At 49.0% G+C, this 21,655-nt stretch overlaps 2 protein-coding genes across 3 annotated transcripts; both read left to right on the top strand.

The window, feature by feature from the left end:
• The first annotated feature begins 17,312 nt into the window (after positions 1-17,312).
• C1QA (complement C1q A chain) lies at positions 17,313-19,071 on the top strand. 2 transcript variants are annotated; one of them, XM_015882826.2, is made up of 4 exons: positions 17,322-17,444; positions 17,589-17,639; positions 17,877-18,048; positions 18,131-19,071. In XM_015882826.2, exons 1-4 carry the CDS (start codon positions 17,349-17,351, stop codon positions 18,694-18,696), a joined length of 885 nt encoding a protein of 294 aa, XP_015738312.1. In that variant the 5' UTR covers positions 17,322-17,348; the 3' UTR covers positions 18,697-19,071. The 2 variants fall into 2 exon arrangements, with proteins under 2 accessions (XP_015738313.1, XP_015738312.1); XM_015882827.2 differs by lacking the exon at positions 17,589-17,639 and having other exon boundaries at positions 17,313-17,444.
• Positions 19,072-19,624: 553 nt separating this feature from the next.
• On the top strand, positions 19,625-21,329 carry LOC107323573 (complement C1q subcomponent subunit C). Its single transcript, XM_015882834.2, has 3 exons — positions 19,625-19,874; positions 20,330-20,519; positions 20,702-21,329. The coding sequence occupies exons 2-3, from the start codon at positions 20,339-20,341 to the stop codon at positions 21,256-21,258; spliced, it is 738 nt and encodes a 245-aa protein (XP_015738320.1). The 5' UTR covers positions 19,625-19,874; positions 20,330-20,338; the 3' UTR covers positions 21,259-21,329.
• Positions 21,330-21,655: the final 326 nt, after the last annotated feature.

Below are 21,655 nucleotides of genomic sequence, written 5' to 3'. Positions count from 1 at the left end.
CTCCAGGGATGGGACACCCACAGCTTCTCTTCTTCCTCCTGCTCATAAACTCTCCTCAAGCTTGAATGCTCCCATCTCCCTCAGCCTTTCTTGGTAAGATGAAGCCACTCACCCTGGAGGGAGAACTTCAGTGCATCACATGGCAGGGACAGGTTCAGAGTGGGGACAGAAACCCTTGGTGTGATGCTTGGCGTTGAGTGGGATCTTCTCACCTTGCAAGGAAGAGGGATGAAATCGCAACAAGAAAGATGTGTGTAAGGCGTATGTCAGCTCCAGGGCAAGAACCCAAGCCTGCATTGCTGTTATGTGACAATGTGGAGAGGAGAGGTTCTACCTCTCCCTGTCCCAGCACGCTGCATGTGCCAGCCCCTCCGGGAGCATCACCAGTGCAGGTTGGGGATTGAAGCCTTTATAGAGACTTCTTCAAAGCCGCCGTGTTTGAGGCTGGGGTCATTGTGAGGCCGTTCCCTGACGCTTCTCTATGAGCTCTTCCATCCACCCTCCCCCCCTCCCACAAACACACAAAGCTGTTTTCAAATGAATTAAAATGAATCACCTCTACTCCGCTGACAAACTTTTCTCCTCCTTGCTCCCCTTTGAAGGCTGCTCAAAACATGCTAGACTTATCAAGAGTAATTTTAGAGGAAAACAGAGGAAAAATATGCAAACTACAGACTCAGGCCCCTGAAGACTAAAGCAGCATCGAAGAGCTCTTCTAAGGAGCGTGGATGCAATGAGGCTGCCTTATCTCCGAGTCAGCGCTGGAGTAGAGAGCCACGTAACGAGGGACTATTTCCCATCTGCTGCATAAATCTAAAGTTACTTCAGGCAGAATGAGGAATCAGAAGGTACTTCAAAGGCATTTTAGCTCTGTATCTGTGTCAAACTGCAGCTCTAAGCACTCTGTGTTGCCCTCCTATTAAAGATGAACTTTTGTACTCTGTTAGACATCTTAAAAAGCATAAAACATAAGTTCATTTGCTTTTCAAGTACTCCCACCCCCACCCCCTGCTCGGATCCTTTGCAAAATAGGAGACTGTTTGGGTATTTGTGAACAAACAACCTTGGCTTTGTGCAGTGGTTTCATCTCACTGCCAGCATGGCTGCGTTGGGTGCAGCTGAAGTTCTCTGGGTTGCAAAGGGAACATCTCCATTGGGGCACGGTGGGAGCATCCTGGGACAGGCTCCTGCCTCATAGAGCCTTAGAATCATTGAGTTGGAAGGGATCCTTAAAGGTCCGACTCTACACACCTACAGCTACTTCTCATGCTGTCCCTCCCTCTCTCTGCCACTTAAGTTTTGTGCCAGGGGAGACATGGCTGCACCTGGGGGAGTGTGGTCAAGGGGGGATTGACTCAGTGCAACCTTTTTCCCTGCAGAGTTTGTGGCTTTATCAACATATTCTACAGAATGAGATGAATTTCCTGCTGTGAAAATTGGATTCCTTTGTTATAAGATGGCACCAAGTCATGTGTCCTTGTGTGGGGTGCACCCTAACAAGGCATACCAATGCAGGACCCCATGAGCGCCAAGAGCACGGTGAGATGTGCAATGATTGGCCATGGCTGGAATCAGTTTATGGCACTGAAGCAAAACAAAGAGCTTTGCTCATTGCAAAAGCTACATTAATTCCTGGATTCATTGGAAGATCTGGAGTTTGGTCTGTGCTTTATGTGGCATTTCCTGAAAGAAATGCAGCTCTGCTTCTCCAATGAGCCAACCACCTGCACACTGCAGATGGGGCAGCAGGGAGGGAGGATGACCCCATAAGGATGCACTCACCCATCTGGGAAGGGTGGGAGTCATGGCCATGTGTAGAATCACAGAATCATAGAATACCCTGAGCTGGAAGGGACCCACATGAATCCTTGAGCCCAACCCCCTGGGTACACACAACACTACCCAAACCCTATGGCTGAGTATTCATAGGGGAAGTGGAAACAGAGCAAGGAGGAGCTCACAGTCTGGACATGTTTGACCACATCATTCTCCTCTACACCCTTTTTGACTCTTTCCCAAGACTTGGGGGACATGACTACTCTCTACTCATCTCAGGATGCTTTCTGCATGCATTATGCTTATCCAGGTGCCTACTGAGTCTGTTCATCACTGCATTTTGCACTGAGCTCTTGATGTGGCATTCAGGCCTGACGGCCACGTGCTCTCCAGATGGCCATGGGTATTTTAAATGGATCGCTGTCACATCTGTCACCTTCCACAACACTTTGATCAGTGCACTGGAGATTGTAGGCCATCTGATTTCCTCTAGAAGTCTCGTGTGAGTCCCACATCGCCTTGGCCCTTTGTGACTATGCAGGTGCTTGCTTTGCTCTGTGCCTATTCCTCTAACCCCTTCCAGAGGACCTCTCAGATTTCTACACTGAAAGAGGCCCTCGTGGTGTGGGATCACCTCCATGATGTGATATGTGCAGAATGCCACTGCAAACTGAGCTTTATTTTCAGGGGAAATCTACCCTCTCCTCCTCCCATCCTCCTTTTATACACTGTCGTCTCTCACCCCCATCAATCTCCTGACGATACCGGCTCCTAAAACGCAGGGGGAAATGGAATTCTTAGTTTTTAAGCTGCTAGCAAGTCCCCTTTTAAAATATTTAATCCAATTCATTATGGTTTGGTGCTTCGTTTCCTGGGCTCTGGGCACTCTTCTACTTTCCTCATTTGGATAGTAATTTCTCTTTCTTTTTTAAAGGGATTGGTTCAATTTGCACTTTAACCACAGCGGCCTTAAAAACCTAACGGTTGTGTTGTACGGTGCTTAGAAGAGCATTACTCCAATAAAGGGCATTTCTGAGAACAATGCTTATAAACCCTTGCTTATATTCCTATTTTTTTAATAAATAATAATAATAAAGATGTCTACTACTGTCCTTTATCATATTGGGAGATAGATAACAGAAGCAGTTATGAACTAACAAGCGTGGCCAAGACCCCAGAATGGATTTACCTCGTTTGAGAGGCTTTTCCATTAATTTGTTTCACTCCAGGCAAATTATATGTGCCTCTCAAATTGGGCTTAGTGAAGATCTTAGTCACAAACAATTGGTCTCAAACCTCAGAGATCAAGGGTAGTTGATATCTCTTTTTTCCTGTAATCTAATTTGATTCCCAATAGTGTGTGGCTAATGCGGGCATACAATGCACCAGATGAAGCGTTTGCAGCAGAGACAGGGACATATAGGGCGGTGTTAAGATCTTACTTAGGTTATTATCTGCAGCTCAGAATGGAATGACAGTTGCGACAAGTGCTGGGAGGATTTGGGGAATGGAGGCATTGCTTTGCACGCAGCTGACACAAGCGGGGCTGAGAAAGGAGATCTCCATCTTTTAAACGTGCTTTGGGTGATATAAATAATGAGAAGAAAAAAAGGGAATGATCTGATTTTGGTGACTATTCTTTTATCACGTGAAATCTGCATAAACTGCCTGTGACCACACTGACACGGAAAATTAAGAGATTCGTATGCACACAAAGAGGAATGGGTTCCCAAGCAGGGAGAAGGGGACAAAGAGCCCTGAGATTAATACCATAGCAAAGGGTCAAGGCAGAAGTGAGCCCGGTGTTAGAAATGCAACTACTCATTACGGCAGAATAGCAGCATCCCCCTGAGAGGCTGAAAAGGATGGTCCATCACTGTCTGCTCACATCTCTTTGTTGGGGTGGTTATCCTTGCCTCAGACCCACTGACTGCCTGCAGAGCCAGAAAGGACTCTTCTCCTTAATACTTTTTCCCATAGCTCCAACTTTTGGTTCTATTTTATGCAGAAGCAACAAAACAGATGGAACAATGCAGGATAGGACCAGCCAGGCCTTGCTCAACCATCACCATATCTAAGGTCAGGAAAGAAGCTTCCCTCACTAGAGAGGATGGTTATTTTTATAAGACAAGGGGGAACGACTTTAAACTAACAGAGGGGAGATTTAAGTTAGATGCTAGGAAGACGATTGTTGGAACTGGATTATCTTTAAGGTCCCTTCCAATCCAAGACATTCTATAGTTCTATGATTCTATGATTATCCCTCCATACTGTAGGATTTGTCTTCTTCCTTCTAAGATTAGCTGGAATTTCCTCCAGAGATATTGCCTGCTCTCCATTTTCTTCCTTGATACCTACAGGGAATTGCAATAATAACACGTACTTGCCTTCATATTTTATAAGTCTTCTTAATGTGTTTTGGGGCAAAGGACTGAGGGGAGGTCTGAGCTTCTCCTTGGAAGCACTGTGATCAAACCCTGCAGCCCACCTCTGGGCTGTGCCAATGGGCAGGTTATATTTGCTGTCATCTCCAATAGAGAAACTGGGAGAATGCAGGACTGGGGTTGACCTGTCTATATTCTGTAAATTTATTCTGTAGAGATTATAGTATTTTTCCAGGCTCCAAGACCCTTAACCAAGCCTTATACAGAGGGCAGTTGCCCATGACCATTAGAAAGCATGAACTTTGTCTCAAAGATTCCTGATACAGGTAGGATAAGTAACCATGCATTACTCACCCTTGCCAATTCATCTCAAACAACAGACAGCTTGAAGCATGGAGAATGATGCTCGGGTCACTTGGATCACTACAAACATGGCAGCATTTGATAGTGCATAACAAAAAAAAACCTCTAGTCTTCAAGGAATATGTGGCAATGGGATGGCACGACCCAAAAGAGGAGCTGTGGGGATAGCCATGAAGACCTGACACCTATTGGTGACTGGGCATGTGCCAGCAGATGGGGTCAGCGGCCTCATTCACTTGTCTTTGTAAGGTGATAATTAATCTCTCTGAGCATGGGTATAATTAATACAAATCCTTACCAAGTGTCTACTCCTGGTGCCAGATTGGCTCCAAATCTGCCTCCTGTGCTCCAAATCTCCTTCTCAGCCTTGCTCCCATACCCAGCCCAGAGACTGATGCTCCATGACAAACCATGTGCTGGTGTCTCCCAGGTGGTTCCTACTGGGTTTGTCATATAAAAAACACGCAGAGCCTAAGGACTGGACAAGTAGCCTCACCTCTGAGAAAAATAGTGCATCATGGACCAAGCTGCACCATCCTAGAGAGGTAAATGAGAGGGTGATGTGGTGTAGATTGTCCTTTTGCACTCTCTGCTCCAAAATGTGCTGCTCAGCCCACTGCAAAATGCCCCTGAAGATGCCAGAGGCCATGGAGAGGCCCAGGATTTTTGTGAGGACCAGGCAGTCGTGTTTGATTACCAGCAGATGGAGGATGCACACAGAGATAATTAATTAATTGAGACTTTCCCAGTCTCCAGACTTTGGTTTCTATTGATCTCAGTTTTATCTGGAGTAATAGAGACAATTAGGAGGGAACACAGAGGCAGAAGTTAATTACCAACCGAATGGAAACTGTGGCTTTCAATTTATTAAACTTTTATCACAAAGGAGCACTGGGAAGAGCCCCTGTGCCTCCCCATGTCCCCTGCACCACACCAGGCACTCCCCACACTTGGTGATCAATAATAAATGATAGACTTGTCCTCCTTCTGAGCAGGGCCAGCGCTCTCTCACTAAGCCCCAGGGTACCAAACCCTCAGAGAAGAGCATCTGGGCTGCTTGGATGGGCAGCATTCCCTCCCGACGGGAGCTTGGAGCTGCCTGTGTTGCACTGCAGAGAGCTGCTGCCAGCCCCACTGCGTCCTGCTGTGCTGACGGCTCTGGTAGGCAGAAGCTGCTCTGCGGGGGCCGGGAACAACTCATTGCTATTCCTGTCCTGAGCCTGCAGTGGAAGGCAGCCCTGCCTGCCCGCAGCATCGGGATGCTGCAGCTGTATCCCACTGGCAGATAACTGAGGCTGTAGTCCCAAATGTAGAGTCCAAGTCAGACCGCACTGCTGAGGGTCTTGGCCAATGGAGCTTTGAAAACTTCCAGGGATGGGGATCCCACAAGCTGCACCATTTGTATAGGGATGTTTTTGATTATGCCTCATTGAACTGAGTGCTATTCCTGTATTCTCCCATCCTTTCACTCTGTATTTCTGCCTCCTTTAAAAACCTCTACTTAAGGCAGTGAAAGGTAGAGAATAACAATCATTAAAGTTGGGAAAGACCTCTAAGATCATCCAGTCCAACCCCAACCCACCCCAACATGCCCACTGACCACATCTCTCAATGCCATATCTCCATGTTCCTTGAACACCTCCAGGGATGGTGACCACACAACCTATCTGGGCAGATGTACCAGCACTCAACCAGTCTTTTAGAGAAGCTTTTCCCACTATCCAACCTGAAATTAGGTGGAGCTCTATCTCTCCCTCGCTGAGTTGGAATAGTAGTAGGTTCCTTGGTCACTTTTTGCATGTCCTCTTCTCTAGCCCCTACCCATCTGCACAGCTGCCCAGGGAGGTGGGAGGGTCACCATCCCTAGAGGTGTTCAAGGAACATGGAGATGTGGCACTGAGGGATGTGGTCAGTGGGCATGGTGGGGTGGGTTGAGGTTGGACTGGATGATCTTAGAGGTCTTTTCCAAACTTAATGATTCCATGATCTGTTGTGTGGAATGGCCAGAATGGCACACCGTGCTCTACTATGGCTAATTACATGCTGAGTAGGGGGCATAATGGCTTTCTTGGATGTGTCAGATATAGACCAGTCTAAGGATAGCCCACATCACCTCTGGCTCAAGCTGGTCTGATCTAAACCATTATGATCTAAACCAGTCAGGTCATGACCATACTGGTCATTACTGGCCTGAGCCAAACTGCAGATCTTTGCACCACCAGAACCTTCTTTTGGGTCCTATATGAGCACATTAAAGCTCTCATCCCAGGATCGACACAGTCAGCTCTATTGTGCTACAAAAGTGACTGTTTTTTACCACGTATTTAAGACAGTTCTGTTTCCTCACAAGTCTTTCTGAAGCATCATGTCAAAAGACCGAGATTTGTGATATTCCCTCAGCAACAACTGCCTATTTCACTGAGGTCACAGGTTTAAGGTTCTTAATGTGAGTCGGAGCTGCACTGGATTGCAAAGGGAAAAGCACTGTGGAACAGCTGACTTGCTGATGGCTGTGTGTGCATGCTCTCAGAAATTAAGCAGTTGGGGGCCTGACCAGTATTTGACTAGGATGCAGATTTTAAATCCCTGGTATGGAAAGCACAAGCCAATTAGTCATGCTTAAATACATGGGAGATTGCTGGAGCCCCAAGCCTGCATGAGCTGTAAGACTTGATTCTGCCCTGCTAGAGAACCGATTTGCAGGGAAATAGGGGAGGGCATATTTTCTCAAGGTCAAACATATCAGCTTGGAGGATGGGATGTTTTAATACAATTAAATAAATGGCAGATTAACCTCCACAGCCTTGATTAGCCTTATACTGGGATTCACAGGTGAAGCAAAAACACAAAGAAAACAATCTACAGTTAAAGGGATTTGAGTATACGACTTTCCATTGCAGCTCTTAATGTGTTCTGTGATGCTGTAGTAAAGAGGAACACAGTTTTGGAGTTGTGTCTCTCCTGAACCAACAAGGTCTGGGTCATCATTCATTTACGTGTCACTCAGAGCATCCTCCTGCAAGCTTGTAAATCCTAAATTCGATCTGATTTTAGTCTGATTACTTTCTCCTCCACTTGAGAGAATTAATTAATCTCCAGCTCTACTCTAGGCTTTTTTTTCCCCCAGTCAATGAAAGGAGGAAGGAAAGGGTGGTGTATGTGTCATTAATCATCATTACATTTGTGACTCCAGAATTAGCTTGCCATGAAAGCCAGAACTTGTACAGTAGAGGAACTCTGCCACATCTGAACCTCTGCGGAGTTTTCCAGAGAGAAACTGAGGTTTGAGAGAGGAATGACCCTCATGTGGATCATAGTATCAATAGAATCATAGGATGGCCTGGGTTGAAAAGGATCACAATGACCATCTCATTTCAACCCCTTGCTATGTGCAGGGTCACCAACCACCAGACCAGGCTGCCCAGAGCCACATTGCATCCACAACATCCTTGGCAACCTGTTCCAGTGTGTCACCACCTTCTGTGTGTGTCAGACTCCACCACAGTAAAGAATCTCTATACGAATCATTACAGCTCCAGGAAGCCTACACTCGAATCAAGCCAGAGCTTCATGTCACTGATTGCCATTGCCCATAGCTCCCTTGAGGTGTCCAACTTCATGCCCTCTATATCTCCCTCGGGATGCCCAACTTGATGCCCAGAGCTGGCTCCATTTGCCACATACAAAGTTTTCCTTCCACTCTACACAGCGCATGGCCTCGAGGTGCACAGGGAAGATAAGGGATTAAGAAAGCATTTCCCTGCAGCAAGCCTTGCCTTCCAGGCAGAGCTCATCTGCCTCCAACTCTTCCCCTTTTATTCTGTTTAAGTGAAATAGTACAAGGAGACTTTCAAGGCTCACAGTGGTCTCTCCAAGTGTAAGACCCTGTGCCTGCATCCTGCTGGGAGTGCTCAGTGCTTTTGGAGGGTGAGGGGAAAGGTCCCATCTCACAGAGCCTGTGCTGTATGGATCTTGGTGACAGTGCTACCCAGCTTCATTCACCTTCTGAAACATTAATAGAAGCAATGAGCACAGTGCACCACAGCATCCTCCCCAAGCATCCCTCCTCTTCTCCTTCCTGACACACTTCGGAGGACTTTGTGTTTAAATGACACTTCAAGCCACACAAAGCATCTGCCCAGGCATTGCTTTCCAGGATACAGCCCCTCTCGGATGAATGTGACCCACCTGCATCGGCCTTTGATGTGTGACCTTGCAACCAGCCTTGTTAAAACGTATGCCTCCGAAATGAGCCCACCTTAGCCAGGACGCAGCATTACACTGTCATTACTGATTGCACGTCTTCCTTTCTCTCTGCCTCCCTGTAAATAATGTATCTTAATAACCACGCACGCAGAGCAGGCTGCCTTTAACAGACACTGCCTAGAGTAGCCGTGCTGAGGAAGCACATTCACTCACGCTATGCCTCAAAGCTCTTCATTAGTACATCAGAAAAGGCCAGAAAAGCAATGCAAATATTCTGATCAGTGCTTTCAGAAGGATTTACCATCCCTGCCTGGGTTGGGAGTCTCTCCCTGCCCCCAGCTCTGCTGCAGCCTTCCTCTGAGTCTGCCCAGCACCTTCTGGATCTATTAGAGTCTTATAAAACAATGTGGCCACCACACTGTCTTCCCCTTTCCTCTGCTTTCCATCTAGCTGCAGCTCTTTAATCCTTCAGTCAAGCACTATGGGCTCAGAGCCAGCTTTGGACCAGGATCCATCTGCCTTTCCCCACAAACTACAGGGCTCAGCAAGTGCAAACCATCCCTGGATGCAGGATCACAGTGACAACACCCCTGTGCCAATGCCCACTGTTGGGACATAGGGAAGGTACCCAGAGAAGATATGGATACCCCATCTTTGTCAGTATTCAAGTCCAGGCTGGATGGGGAGCAACCCAGATGAGCAGAAGCTGTCTTTGCCCATGCAGGAGAATGGAACTGGATGGGCTTTAAGGTCACTTCCAACCTAATCCATTCTCTGATACTATGACCCTATGAAACCTTGCAAAGCCACCAGGTCCACCATGGACATGCCCCTGAACCCAGCCAAGCCAGCACTACTCCACTGGTGCTGATGAGCAGATCTGAAACTCTACTTTGCAGAGCTCATGTTCTCCTTTGTACAAGCTTTTTCACCTGGAAAGCTCCTCGCTTTCACCAAGTGGATGACACCAGCTGAATTTGCCATGATTCGAGGTGTTATTACAATGAATGCAAGCTTGAATTAATAATGGCACTTTGAAGCCACTCTCTGTGCTTGCCTGAATCCCTCCTGCTGCACGACTGGCACTGTGCTGCCGAGGAACCGCATGCACGCTGCTTCATTTTGCAATAATAATAGCCTTCCTCTAAGAGAGATAAACAGCGTGCAGAGGTTTTGCTGGCAAAACACAACTCCAAATGAACTGATAAAAATGGTTCACAAAAGGCTATTTCCAGCTACTCCACCCAGCTGGAGCTGCCTCTCCTCCCTGTCTTGCAAGGCAGCCATTGCAGAGGATGCACCACCTGTGCAGGGAAAAGCTGCAAGGATGTGCTGGGAGCAACACCAAAAGTTGTGCTCTGAGATACCTCCAACTCTGGAGCAGAGCCAGAGCCATTTACTCTGAATGTCCCAAGTCACTTTTGTGACAGATCCTCACGCAAAGCAGTCGCAGCAGCCCTTCCCTTCCCCTGCTGCTGCTGCTCACTCACTCTCATCAAAATGCAGAGCGTTCCCTTACCTCTGGACAGCTTACAGTAAGCAGTTGTCAGACACTTCTATAATCCCAGGTATAATAAACCATCCCTGGCTGCCTGGTGCCTGTATCTGTCATGTGAGCCAGCTGTGCGTGAGGACAATGCTTTGCATGCAGATTATTTATCTATCCTTTGCCTGATCCAAACAATCCCTAAGCACAATCAGGTAGCAACACCTCCTCCTTCTGGAGTCTGGTTTTAGGACAATGGAGGGAGAGCTGACACTTACCAGGAGCATCCCATGAAGGACCACTTAGCTTATCCTGAAGCTCTGTGCATACAGATGGAGGACCACAGCCTTCCTGCCCCTTAGTATCACCTGGGGTGCTGGCAGATCCTCAAACCTACTCCAAATCCGCATTTCAGGCATGGATTAGGAGCCATTACTTCTATTTTGAAGCTGATTTGGGGTTCTTATCTACAGCTTTTGACATCTAAAATATCTGCAGCCTTTTCTAATGCCCAGAGGAGCACAGAGTGTTCAACTCCTGGGAAAGCAACAGCAGCTCATGGGCTGCGGCTTTGGGCCTTCACAGAAAGGGTAATTTGCTGCTCATATACAAATCCAGAGGATGCAACATGCTGAAGAGTCTGTATGGGGAAATGTAGGCAGCATAGACATAATGAAAGTAATGCCTCCGATTTCATTATATTGGCCCACATGTGGATGTTAGTAGTATGGCAGGCTCCAGGCTTGAGGGCCACTTGACAGAACTACTGCTATGCAACACTGTAGGCTTCTAGGACTTTAGGCCTCCTTCTAAGCCTCTAGGCTTAGAATCATCAAGGATAGAAAAGACCACTAAGATCATCCAGTCCAACCATTGACCCATCCCCACCATGCCCACTAACCATGTCCCTCAATTCCACATCTCCACATTCCTTGACAGCTTCCAGGGGCAGGGACACCACCACATCCCCAGGCAGCCTTCTTGTCTTTCTTTGTGTTTCCATGAGCAACTGCACAAAGTGGGAATTGTCACTCACTCACTCGATGAAAGATGGCCAGTCTGAATCTGACAGCAGCCAGCAAAGGGAAGGAAAGGAGGATCTGTGTCCATATCCCCACAGTACAGCCAAGGATGATGAGGGACCAAAGCACGATGATGCAGCCAGATAGCTACCATCAATCACAGGGCCTCAGCAGAGGCTTCTGAGTATTTAAATCATTAATTAAGATTAATGAAATGCGCTTATGCAGTTTATCTAAGTGCATGTTCTGAAACCGAAACCCAGTCATTAATTAGTGAGTGAGACAATTTGAAGGGCTCAGTCAAATCCCCTCTTAAGCCCCAGTCAGGTACATCAGCATGGCCCCAGGCACATGGCCCTACCCAGACAGCACTACACTACAACACAAGAGCTGAGGCCTGAGAAGAGACACAGTCCGTTTCTCACCAACTTTCCAACCAGTGAATGCTTTTCACTTGGTGGTCCATCCTGTTCAGGGCTGAGAATGGGAGACACAACCTGTTAATCTTTCTTGCAGTTGCAGCAAATGAGAGATTCCAATTGGCTTCCCCAGAATTAATTGATTTGAAAAGCTTGGGGATTAGAGAAGAACTAAAGCTCAATAGAAATCTCATTCCCTGATCTGTCCATCCCAAGGACCCCAGAACCAGCAAGCAGGAAGGCAGCACCTCCCCATGGATACTCATGAGGACAAATTCATCCCACTACAGGATGAATCAGAAGTGGAAAGTACAACTTCCATTCAATGTATATCAAAATGCCACAGGATGCACAGCTAGAGGATCTTGCATGAGACAGCCTGTGTTCTAGAGCTGAGTTTCAGGTCATGTCTCATGGCCACTCAATAGGGCATGTGAGAAAACGGAGCCACAGAATGACTTTCTCCACAGTGCAATAAAACAGATAGATAGGTTGGCAGTAAACTGCATCAATTACAGGGAACTCAGTAATTAATTAGAAGCCAGGAGTCCTCCCATCCCTCAGTGAGGCTCTGAAATTAAGAGCTGGAGTGAAGAATAACTTCCAGGCCAGACAACCAGTGCTGGGGCCACACGATTGCCTCCCACGCAGAGACTCACTGAATAGTGCAATTGCCTCCTAGAAGATGTCAATCGATTTGCTTTCCAGTTGGCAGCAAGGACACTGCTTTGACCTCTGCCTGCAGAGAGAGGGGAGAGCATTTAGGTGATGACTGTGGGAGGGGATCCAAACCAGTTAATAGAATTATGAGTGAAAAAAGTGCACTCCTGAACAGGGAATAGGGTGTCTGTTGGAAAGAAATAGAAGTGGATGTGTAGGGGTGGGAGCAAAACAGAGCAGAGAGGTCACAGTACATCCCTGCCTGGAAAGCACAAGTCCTGACTCTGCCCTGCATGGCTGCAGCTTGGTTGGGATATTCCTCAGCAAATCTGCTAAGCCAGAGCTTTGCTAATGGTGCCTGCATGGCAGCAGCCGGGGTCCTGACAGCCAGAAGCAAAGGCAATCAAAGCCTCCAAAGCAGCAATCAGACGCCCTCCAAATTGAGCAGACGTGAGAAGTGAGTTTGCAACTTCCGATCGATCCGGCAGCCAAGGTCACTTAGAGGGAAGCTGAGTTCCTGGAGAAGGCACTGTGGTAAGAGAGCTGTAATAGAAATAAGTTGTAATAGTCTCCAGCTGGCATGGACCTCCAGCTGCCACTGACCCAGTTAAGATGAACACTTGCCTACAGGAAACTTGTACTCCATTTTTTGTGGTATTATGATGTCAGGAAAGCCAGATCATGGCAAAGAGAGGAGCCTGGGAAGGGCACATGATATTCAGCTGTGTGTGCAGGACAGGCTGTGGGAGGCAGACGATATGGAAAGGTATGTCACACTGCAGAGTGCATCCATCAGAGCCTTGACCTAAACCCTGACCCTAAACCTAATCATAAACCTAACCCTAGCCCTAACCCTAACCATAACCCTAGCCCTAGTCTTAACTGTAGCCCTAACTCTAGCCCTAACCCTAAACCTAACCATAACCTAATTCTAACCATAACACTAACTCTAATCCTAACCCTAACTCAAGCCCTAACCTTAACTCTAGCCCTAGCCCTAGCCCTAACCCTAACCCTACCCCTAACTCTACCCCTAACTCTAACCCTAACTCTAACCCTAACTCTAGCCCTAACTCTAGCCCTAACTCTAACCCTAACCTGTGTCAGGTCCCTAGAGAGGTGGGAGATTAGTGTCCTTGTGGGCTTTTCAAGATGTAGGTAGAACCATTTCTGTCTTGATCTAGTGTTGGGAACAGTCCTGCCATGAACAAGGAGCTGGGCAGGGGATCCTATAGGTCCTTTCATCATCCCTAGTGGGATTCACAGCACTGTGCCTGGTGAACATCACTTATCTGCTAATGAGGGATGATGTGGGGTTAGGGTGGTATAACCTGAATGTGACCAACACGACCAACCCTGGGCTTGGGGAGATCCTGGCTCCTCAGCCCAGACACAGTGGCTACTGCCTGAAGGAAGGCTTTTCTCCCTTACTGACCTTGAAATGGGCAGGACTGTGCCTTCTGTCTACCCACTGGATTTTAATAAAGCCCTGAATAGCAGCAAGAAGCCAAAAATCTCCCATAGTGGCAAGCAAATCAGCATCACATATGATATCCAGACTTACTTGGCAGCCCATAGTCCTGTGTGTGCATACTTTTCAGCATTCTAGGTTAACTAGACCTCATCAGAGACCAGCACAAGAATTACTTGATTGCAAGCCAGCACCCATCATTTCCCCAAAGCCTTTTTCTTTCTCTCTTTCCCCCTTCTCCCCATGGGAAGCAGCCCCAGAGTAACACCAGCGCTGCCAGGCACACCTCAGCACTGCAAAGCAGTACTCCTGTTGCATGCCTTGGGGCTCCTGGAATGCTGACAGCATAGCTCTGGGCACCCTGCTCTGATCCCATCTTATTTATGGCACATCCTTCCTGTCCTCTCCCAGCTATTATTGCTTGAAATGTTGTAATTTAGATTCTGGCTGTGTTTGATTGCAAACTCTTCCAATCTACAAATTTCAGTGATGAGCGCTGGAGCAGCTCATTTACATGCCAAAGTGATCAATCTGAAACTGCTTGTTCCACAAGTGAATAAATAAATAACAGATACATTAAAGGACGAGAAACAACCAGCCATATTAACAAGTAGATGCCTAATAACAAAAAACTCTGACATCCATAACAGAGAACAAGGGGAGGAGGAATGGGACAAGCTTTCTCAGCATTGCCCAGGGCTGCTCAGCATTCATCTACCTCCTCTCATCCTATGAGCCAACAGGGATGCTCGTCAATGCCAAGAGACAGCAAGCAAGGGATGGAGCGTGAAATCCTGGCTTTTAAAGCCCATACCTGTCTTTGTCTTTTACACGTGCTCCATGTAAAGCATCTGTCATGGGAATGACACATCCCCTGGGACAGCAATTAACACATTTTAAACATGGAGTGTCAAGTGCCCACACAGCCTGATTTGCAGCCAGCATGTCAGGAAATCCTTCCAGGGCATCTGAACCACCCCGACTTCTCATTTCATCCATCAAAACATGGGATGCCAAAGCCATCACGCCTTGCAGGGTGTTTATCTGGTGGTCAGCAGGGCTGGGTGTTTGGGCAGCATAAAAATCATAGCTCTCCAATGTTACAGGCTCTGTTATTCAGGCACCATCAGTGACTGCAGACACACACATGCTCTGAGCAGTCCCATCCCCACAGCTGTGGATGGAAGCCTGGGATGCCGATGGGTGTGTGCATACCTGACAGCACTGATGATGTCCCACCTGCCTGCCTCTGTCATTGCCTCCTGCACTGTGACAGGCGGGTGCAGGCTGCTTGATTTTCCTCCTCTGGCAGCTCCTGCCTGTCACTGCTCAGCACCGCAGGGGATCCCCAGCGGGAAGGCAGCAGGGGAACATCTCTCCTTGTTGTCTGCTGTCAGGCAGATGGTGTGTGGTTGCCAGCACTGGGAAGACAGCAAGGAGGCTTTGCAGGGGTCGTTTTCCTTCTACGAAGAGGTGCAAGGCTGGCACTGACATTGCCCAATAGCACCGTACAGGAGAGCATGAAGGAGGTGAAGGAGTCTGGGTGTCCTGAAAGGAGGAGGAAGATTGTTCATCCAAAGGCAGAAGTGGGCACCTTGATTATATGGGTGCTCACTGGGGGGCCCTGGATCCCCGTGGACTCAGGGCTGTTTGCTGTGGGGCTGGATTGTGGGGCCAGCCCCTAAGAGCACCTACATCCCATCTCCCATAGGCACCCAGCATCCCGTCTTCTTTGGGCACGGACCTGATTTACACCACCTGGGCTTTACCACTGTCATCCCCGCCACCTTTAGCCCTGGGTTTGAAGGAAGCTTTGAGCGGCAGGTGACACTAAATGGCTGAGATAGCACTGCCACCTGGTGGTTCTCTGCCTGCGCTCATCAGCCTCACAGACCCGAGGTGCTCCCTGACCCAACATCAGCTTCCAGGAGGCGCTGGAAATCCGTGGCCAAGCCCTTAACTTCAGCATTGAAGTGATGTCAAAGGACACGGGACAAAGGACACGGGTACACCAAGACATGGCCATCCATCAAACCTGGACGAAATGATGGAGTGGTCTCATTTTGGCCGTATATTAACAAAAGGTACTAGGGCAGAAATACAATTACTGTCCAGAAGCACCATTTTGTGGAAGGCAGGTTTTTTCAAGCTCACCTGTCATCTTTTCTTGACACCATCACAGGTCCAGTTGACAGAAGAACTGTGTTGATAGAATAAAATTGCATTTTTCTTCTGGGCATCTGATTTATTACAGGATTGACGTTTTGATTAAAGAGTGTGTATTATATTGCATTAAGAAGGCGTGTGAATTAAAGACCAGCTCAGTGACAGATCTCCAAAGGTAACTATTAATGGAGATGTACTGATTAGTGGCTCGTTTTCAAATCGAATCAATCAAGAGGAGAAGAGGGGAATGGAGGAGAGGAGAGGAGAGGAGAGGAGAGGAGAGGAGAGGAGACAAGAAAGAGAAAGAGAAATAATGCCTCTTGTCCCAGTAGAAGGTCAACTGTACCTCCCACTTCAGTATCATCAATGAACTTGCTAAGGATGTATTCAACTCCTACCTTTAGATCATTGATGAAGATGCTGAATGGGGCTATTCCTAGAGCTGAGCTGTGGAGAACACTGGTTGCTGCCAACCAGATGTATCCCATTCATTGCAACTCTGAGCTCAGTCATTGAGCTAATTCATCACCCAGCATAGCATGAATTTGTTTATCTCACAGCTAGACAACTTGTCCAGAAGGATGCAATGAGGAACAGTGCCAAAGGCCTTAGTGAAATCCAGATTACATCCATCACCCTCCTCTCATTCACCACCTTGTCACAGAAGATCAAATTACTATGGCAAGACTTCCATTTCATGGAGCTACGTGGATGGCAACTGACATTAACTAACTCTGGTTATCTAACTGTTGTCTCTCCAGGTACTGAGGTTAGGTTGTAGTCTGTAATGTCCTGGATCTTCTGCCTGATTGGTAGTTGGGTATTGTGTTGGTTTGCCTCCGGCCAGCATGGACCTCCCCAGACACCCAAGATCTTTGAGAAGGGTCCAACTCTTATTTCAGCTGATTGCTTCAGCACTCTGGGGTGAAACCCAACAGGCATCACGAGCTAAGGAACATCCTAATGATACAACTGGCCCTGTACAGTTTTGGTGACCTCAGATGGGAAGTCACTGCTCCCCCAGTCGTGGTCCTCCAATTCTTAGGTCCAGGCAGCACAAGCTTCATCAGTAATACAAAATCTGAGGAAGAAAAGGCATTGAATGCCTCTGCCTCTTCATTACTTGTTAGGTGAACATCTTCAGTTAATTGTCCTCTGAAATGAGGACATTAGGAACCCCACCACCACATGGGGGGCATTCCTTGCATGGCAGTGCCACCTCACTCTGGGCCTCCCATGTCTTTGTGCCTCCCTGTGCTGCAGGATTTCCCTCTGAGGGGTCAGCACTTTTGCTGAGCAGGCAGTTCCCTGACAGTTCCCAGCACAGCCAGGGTTGAGCGCAGAAAAGAGAACCATGCAAACAAGCAAAACTTGGCACTTCCTCAAAATCTGTGCATGCAATTCCATCCCCCCCAGCCCTGCTCCCAAGGAAGAGCTGCCAGCAAACAGAGCAGCCAGCTCCGGCAGCTCTGTTCTCAATCCAGCAAGGAGGTAAGTCACCCCAAACAGATGGGGGCCTCTCTACAGTTCTTGCTGCCTGTCCCTTTTACAAGTGTCTAAAGTAGGAAAAGGGGAAGATGATGCAGAGTTGCAAATATGCCTTCTCTCCACCACGTGGATGGCTGCATTCTGCAGGTCTGCTCCAGGCTCTTGATACATCTTCAGGATGTTCTTCCTCTGTCCCAGGTCTGTGTGCTGGGGATCTGCATCCCTCTTGCCCTTTACTTTCTTTATTTCTCCATCCTTTCCTGTTTATTCTGTCGTGTCTCTTTGCACATGCTCACAGATCCAGAGGAAAGCACGTATTTGTGTTTGTATGTCTGTGTCCAACCTGCACCCACTGCTGCATGAACCATATGCATGTTTGTTCTGTGCTTACCTCCACCCCAACCCCCCCCCCTCCCCCCCATGCTGTGTGTGCAGGGAGACATGATGCAGCTCAGCCTTTGGCTGGTGACCAGCTCCCTGGCAGCAGTGCTGGGCATGGAAGTGCTTGAGGATGGAGTGTGTCGGGCACCGAATGGCAAGGATGGCTTCCCAGGGATTCCTGGCCTCAACGGGAGGCCAGGGCAGAAGGGTGATGTGGGAGAGCCAGGTAAGGGCAAGCCAGGGATGTGGGAGTGCTATGGGCATGATAACCACAGCATGAATGGTGCCTCCCCATTGCCTCTCCCCAGGGAAATCGGCACCAAGGACGGGCATCCGAGGACCCAAAGGAGACAAAGGTGAATCGGGGCTTCCTGGCATCCCAGGGAACCAGGGTTACCACGGTCCACCAGGTCCTCCAGGGCTGCCAGGGATGCCGGGGCTCAAAGGGGCCAAGGGGAAAGCTGGCAGCTTCCAGCAGCAGCAGCATCCTGCCTTCTCTGCCTCGCGGATGATGCCGTCATTCCACGGCACCACGGTGGTGTTTGACAACATCATCACCAATGAGGAGGGCTCCTACAGCCCCCAGACGGGGGTGTTCACCTGCAGCATCCCTGGGATTTACTACTTCGCCTACCAAGTGATCTCCAACGGAGACCTCTGCCTGAGCATCACCAAGAACATGGAGCGTGTGGTCAGCTTCTGTGACAACAACAGCCGGAACATCCTGCAGGTGAACTCGGGCAGCAGCGTGCTGAGCCTGGCCATGGGCGACCAGGTGTCTGTGAACACCATCCCGACAAAGGGCAACATTTACCAAGGCTCTGAGGCAGACAGTGTCTTCAGCGGCTTCCTGCTGTACCCACAGACGGGCTGATGGACCAACAGCCCTCTGATTTGCCAGCCCAGACCCGAGCTGCTTATACCTGTGTGTGTGCCTGCATGTGTTTGTGCCCTGCAAGGATGTGGGGTGGCTTGGTATGACAGCAAAGGGGATGGCCTCCAACTGAGCAGCGGAGATCCATTTTGACTGCAGGAGCCAGGCAGCTCAGCCCAGTGCCTCCTGGAGGCCAAAGGCTCCTAGCCTCAAGTTCAGACCTCGTGCTGGAGGGGATCACTTGTCACCATCTCTCTGTGTGAAATCACTGTGTGCCACTGCTTTTGCAGCTCTAACCACTGTGTGTCTCTGCACAAGGCCAGCATGGCCTCTCACATCCTCCCCGTCTCTGCAAATAAAACTCTTCTTTCCTGATGGCTGTTTGGGTTTTCTTTTCCTATCCACACACTTTTAGCTAACTGATAATGTCCTGGGTTGTCCCAAGCTGTTCAAGCAGGGATGCAACCCCAGATTGTTTGTGGCCAAGAACAAAACCCCAGCTGATCATGAGAGATCAGGGTGTACAACCAGCCTTCACTTATAAGGAAGAACAGGGGAAATCCCTGGGACTAGTCTATATCTCTCCTTTCCCCGCTTGCAAGGAACAACATCCTAACCTGGGATGCTGGGACCTGAGCACCAAGCAGGTGGAGAAGTCAGCCTAGAGGAGAGGTAGTCCTTAATCACTAGCATCAGCTATTGCTGCACATGTAACATCATCTCCCATCACAGCCCGGGCTGTCCTTGCACCAGCCCTTTGTTGCACAAGTTGTCCTGGCTCTGTGGAGATGGTTTGAGGTTCTGCTCCTCACCCATTTGTTGTCTATCCGCTTAGAAATGAGAAGACAATAAGAAGAAGGAAGGGAGGGAGGGTTTGCGGTGCATTTCTTGCTTGTGGTTCACCCCACATCCGTCCTCTCAGCCCCTGCTGTTGCAGTGGTGAATCCTGGCACGAGTGCAGGGCTTGCTGGATGACCAGGAAAGTGCTTGCTCAAAGAAAATGGCCAGGCAGGAGGATGTGAAACTCAGCTGGAGAGGCTGCATGTCCCCATGGGGAGCTTTCCTAACTCTGTGACTTCCTTCAGGAGGGTATTGCAGCGACCGACCCGTGTTGTTTGGAGCAAGCAGGCAGTGCTGGCAGTAGGCAGGGATCCACAACGCTGGATCCTGTGCTGGAGGTAAGAGATGTTGCAGGGCTCATGTTGGGGTGGGCTGCATGGATGAGGACCCTGCAGCAAGATGCAGTGCTGAGTGGGGTGAGAGGAGCAGGAGGCAGAGGCACTGCTAGCGCACCAGCTGCACACATCTTATGCCTGTCCTTGATGGGGAAATAACCATGCATATCTGCAGGGGGCTTGGGATGCTGAACCAGGAGAGCTTGGGGCTGGGGCTGGAAATGGGCACCACAAGATTTCATCAGGCTGGGATTGATGATGAGCTCTACTTCCACTCACCTGCCTCCCCAACATCTGAGAGTTAGTATAAGAAGATGATGTTGAAGGCACAGACATCACAGCCAGGTGCTCCTGGTGTTGTGTCCCTCATAGCACAATGCCTCCTTTGTCCCATGTCCTGAAAGCTGCCTTATTGTGGCCCCTCATCCCAGCACTTTCTTTCCCTTTCCTTGATCCAGAGCACCAAAATGGGGCAGAGTTTTAGGGAGCACCTCCATCTCGCCCTCATCATTCTCTTTCTGCATCTGGAGTCTGCAGTGACCAGCGATCCCCCACACAGCTGCTATGGGGCTCCAGGCCTGCCAGGCATGCCGGGTGTGCCAGGCAGGGATGGCCGTGATGGGCTGAAAGGAGCCAAAGGAGAACCAGGTGAGTGAGCACTGAGCCTGCTGAGGCTGGGCTGCCTGAGTTGCAAGCTGTGAAGATCAACGTCACAACACTTGGAGACTTGCTTGGTGCTCCCAGACTTGGAAGACAGGGTGGGTGGGAAGGTGCTGGGGGGCTTCTCTCCATGTCCTTTCATTGTGACTCCATTCCTCATTGCATTACAGGTATTCCAGCCATTCCTTCTATGCAAGGTCCCAAGGGCATGAAGGGGGAGCCTGGCAGCCCAGGTTTCAGGGGCAAGATGGGCCCCATCGGTCCTGCTGGCCCTCCTGGAGACCCAGGGGTGATGGGTGCTGCTGGACAGCAGGGGCTACCGGGTAGCTTCAAGAGGATGTACCAGTCTGCATTCTCAGTGACGAGACAGACTGGTGAGCACCCCATGAAGAACGTCCCCGTGATCTTCAACAATGTCATCACCAACACCAATGATGTCTACAGCACCACTACAGGCAAGTTCACCAGCAAGATCTCCGGCCTCTACTACTTTGTCTACCACAGCTCAATGGAAAGGAACCTCTGCGTCATCCTATTCCAGGATAAGGTTAAGAAGTCCAGCTTCTGTGACCACAAGACCAACACCATCCAGGTTACTTCTGGAGGAGTCCTCCTCCATCTGGAGGCTGGGAACCAGGTGTGGCTGGAGGTGAATGATTACAATGGCATGGTGGGCATTGGTGAATCTGACAGCATCTTCTCAGGGTTCCTGCTCTTCCCAGACTAGAGGAGAACCAAGGCTCACCCAGCACACACAGCTCTATCCCATTCCCTCTCAATAAATCCATCCCCAATGTACCTGGCTGCATATCTTTATTTTCATGACTGGTTCTGCAGGTGAAGCCCGTGTGTGTCCGTATGAATGTGGTGTGCCCATGAGCCTCTGTATGTGAGAATTCTGTCTGCACAGCACTTGGACACCCCTGAGTCCCCTATTCCATTCATAACCTCCCTCTGTATAGACCCTACCTGCACCAAAAGCATCAAGGGACTGTTCCCATGACCACACACCCACAGTACCCACAGAAGGGGGTCTGAGGTTCCTCCAGGAAGGGGTTCTGATATTCCCTTTTCCATCCAACTGGATCCCATTTGGTTGACCACGGAGAAAACCTTGGGACATC

The sequence above is a fragment of the Coturnix japonica genome, chromosome 21 (assembly GCF_001577835.2).
Source record: "Coturnix japonica isolate 7356 chromosome 21, Coturnix japonica 2.1, whole genome shotgun sequence".
Classification (NCBI taxonomy): Eukaryota; Metazoa; Chordata; class Aves; order Galliformes; family Phasianidae; genus Coturnix; species Coturnix japonica.
Note: the sequence above shows the minus strand (reverse complement) of the source record. Positions and strands in the feature narration are given on the sequence as shown.

Excerpts from the sequence above, each read along its gene's own strand:
- C1QA (XM_015882826.2), top strand. The coding sequence starts at position 17,349 with ATGCAATTCCATCCCCCCCAGCCCTGCTCCCAAGGAAGAGCTGCCAGC. Across the intron at positions 17,445-17,588 it reads GTTCTCAATCCAGCAAGGAG|GTCTGCTCCAGGCTCTTGAT; the intron begins GTAAGTCACCCC and ends TGCATTCTGCAG. Across the intron at positions 17,640-17,876 it reads ATGTTCTTCCTCTGTCCCAG|GGAGACATGATGCAGCTCAG; the intron begins GTCTGTGTGCTG and ends CTGTGTGTGCAG.
- LOC107323573 (XM_015882834.2), top strand. The coding sequence starts at position 20,339 with ATGGGGCAGAGTTTTAGGGAGCACCTCCATCTCGCCCTCATCATTCTC. Across the intron at positions 20,520-20,701 it reads AGGAGCCAAAGGAGAACCAG|GTATTCCAGCCATTCCTTCT; the intron begins GTGAGTGAGCAC and ends ATTGCATTACAG.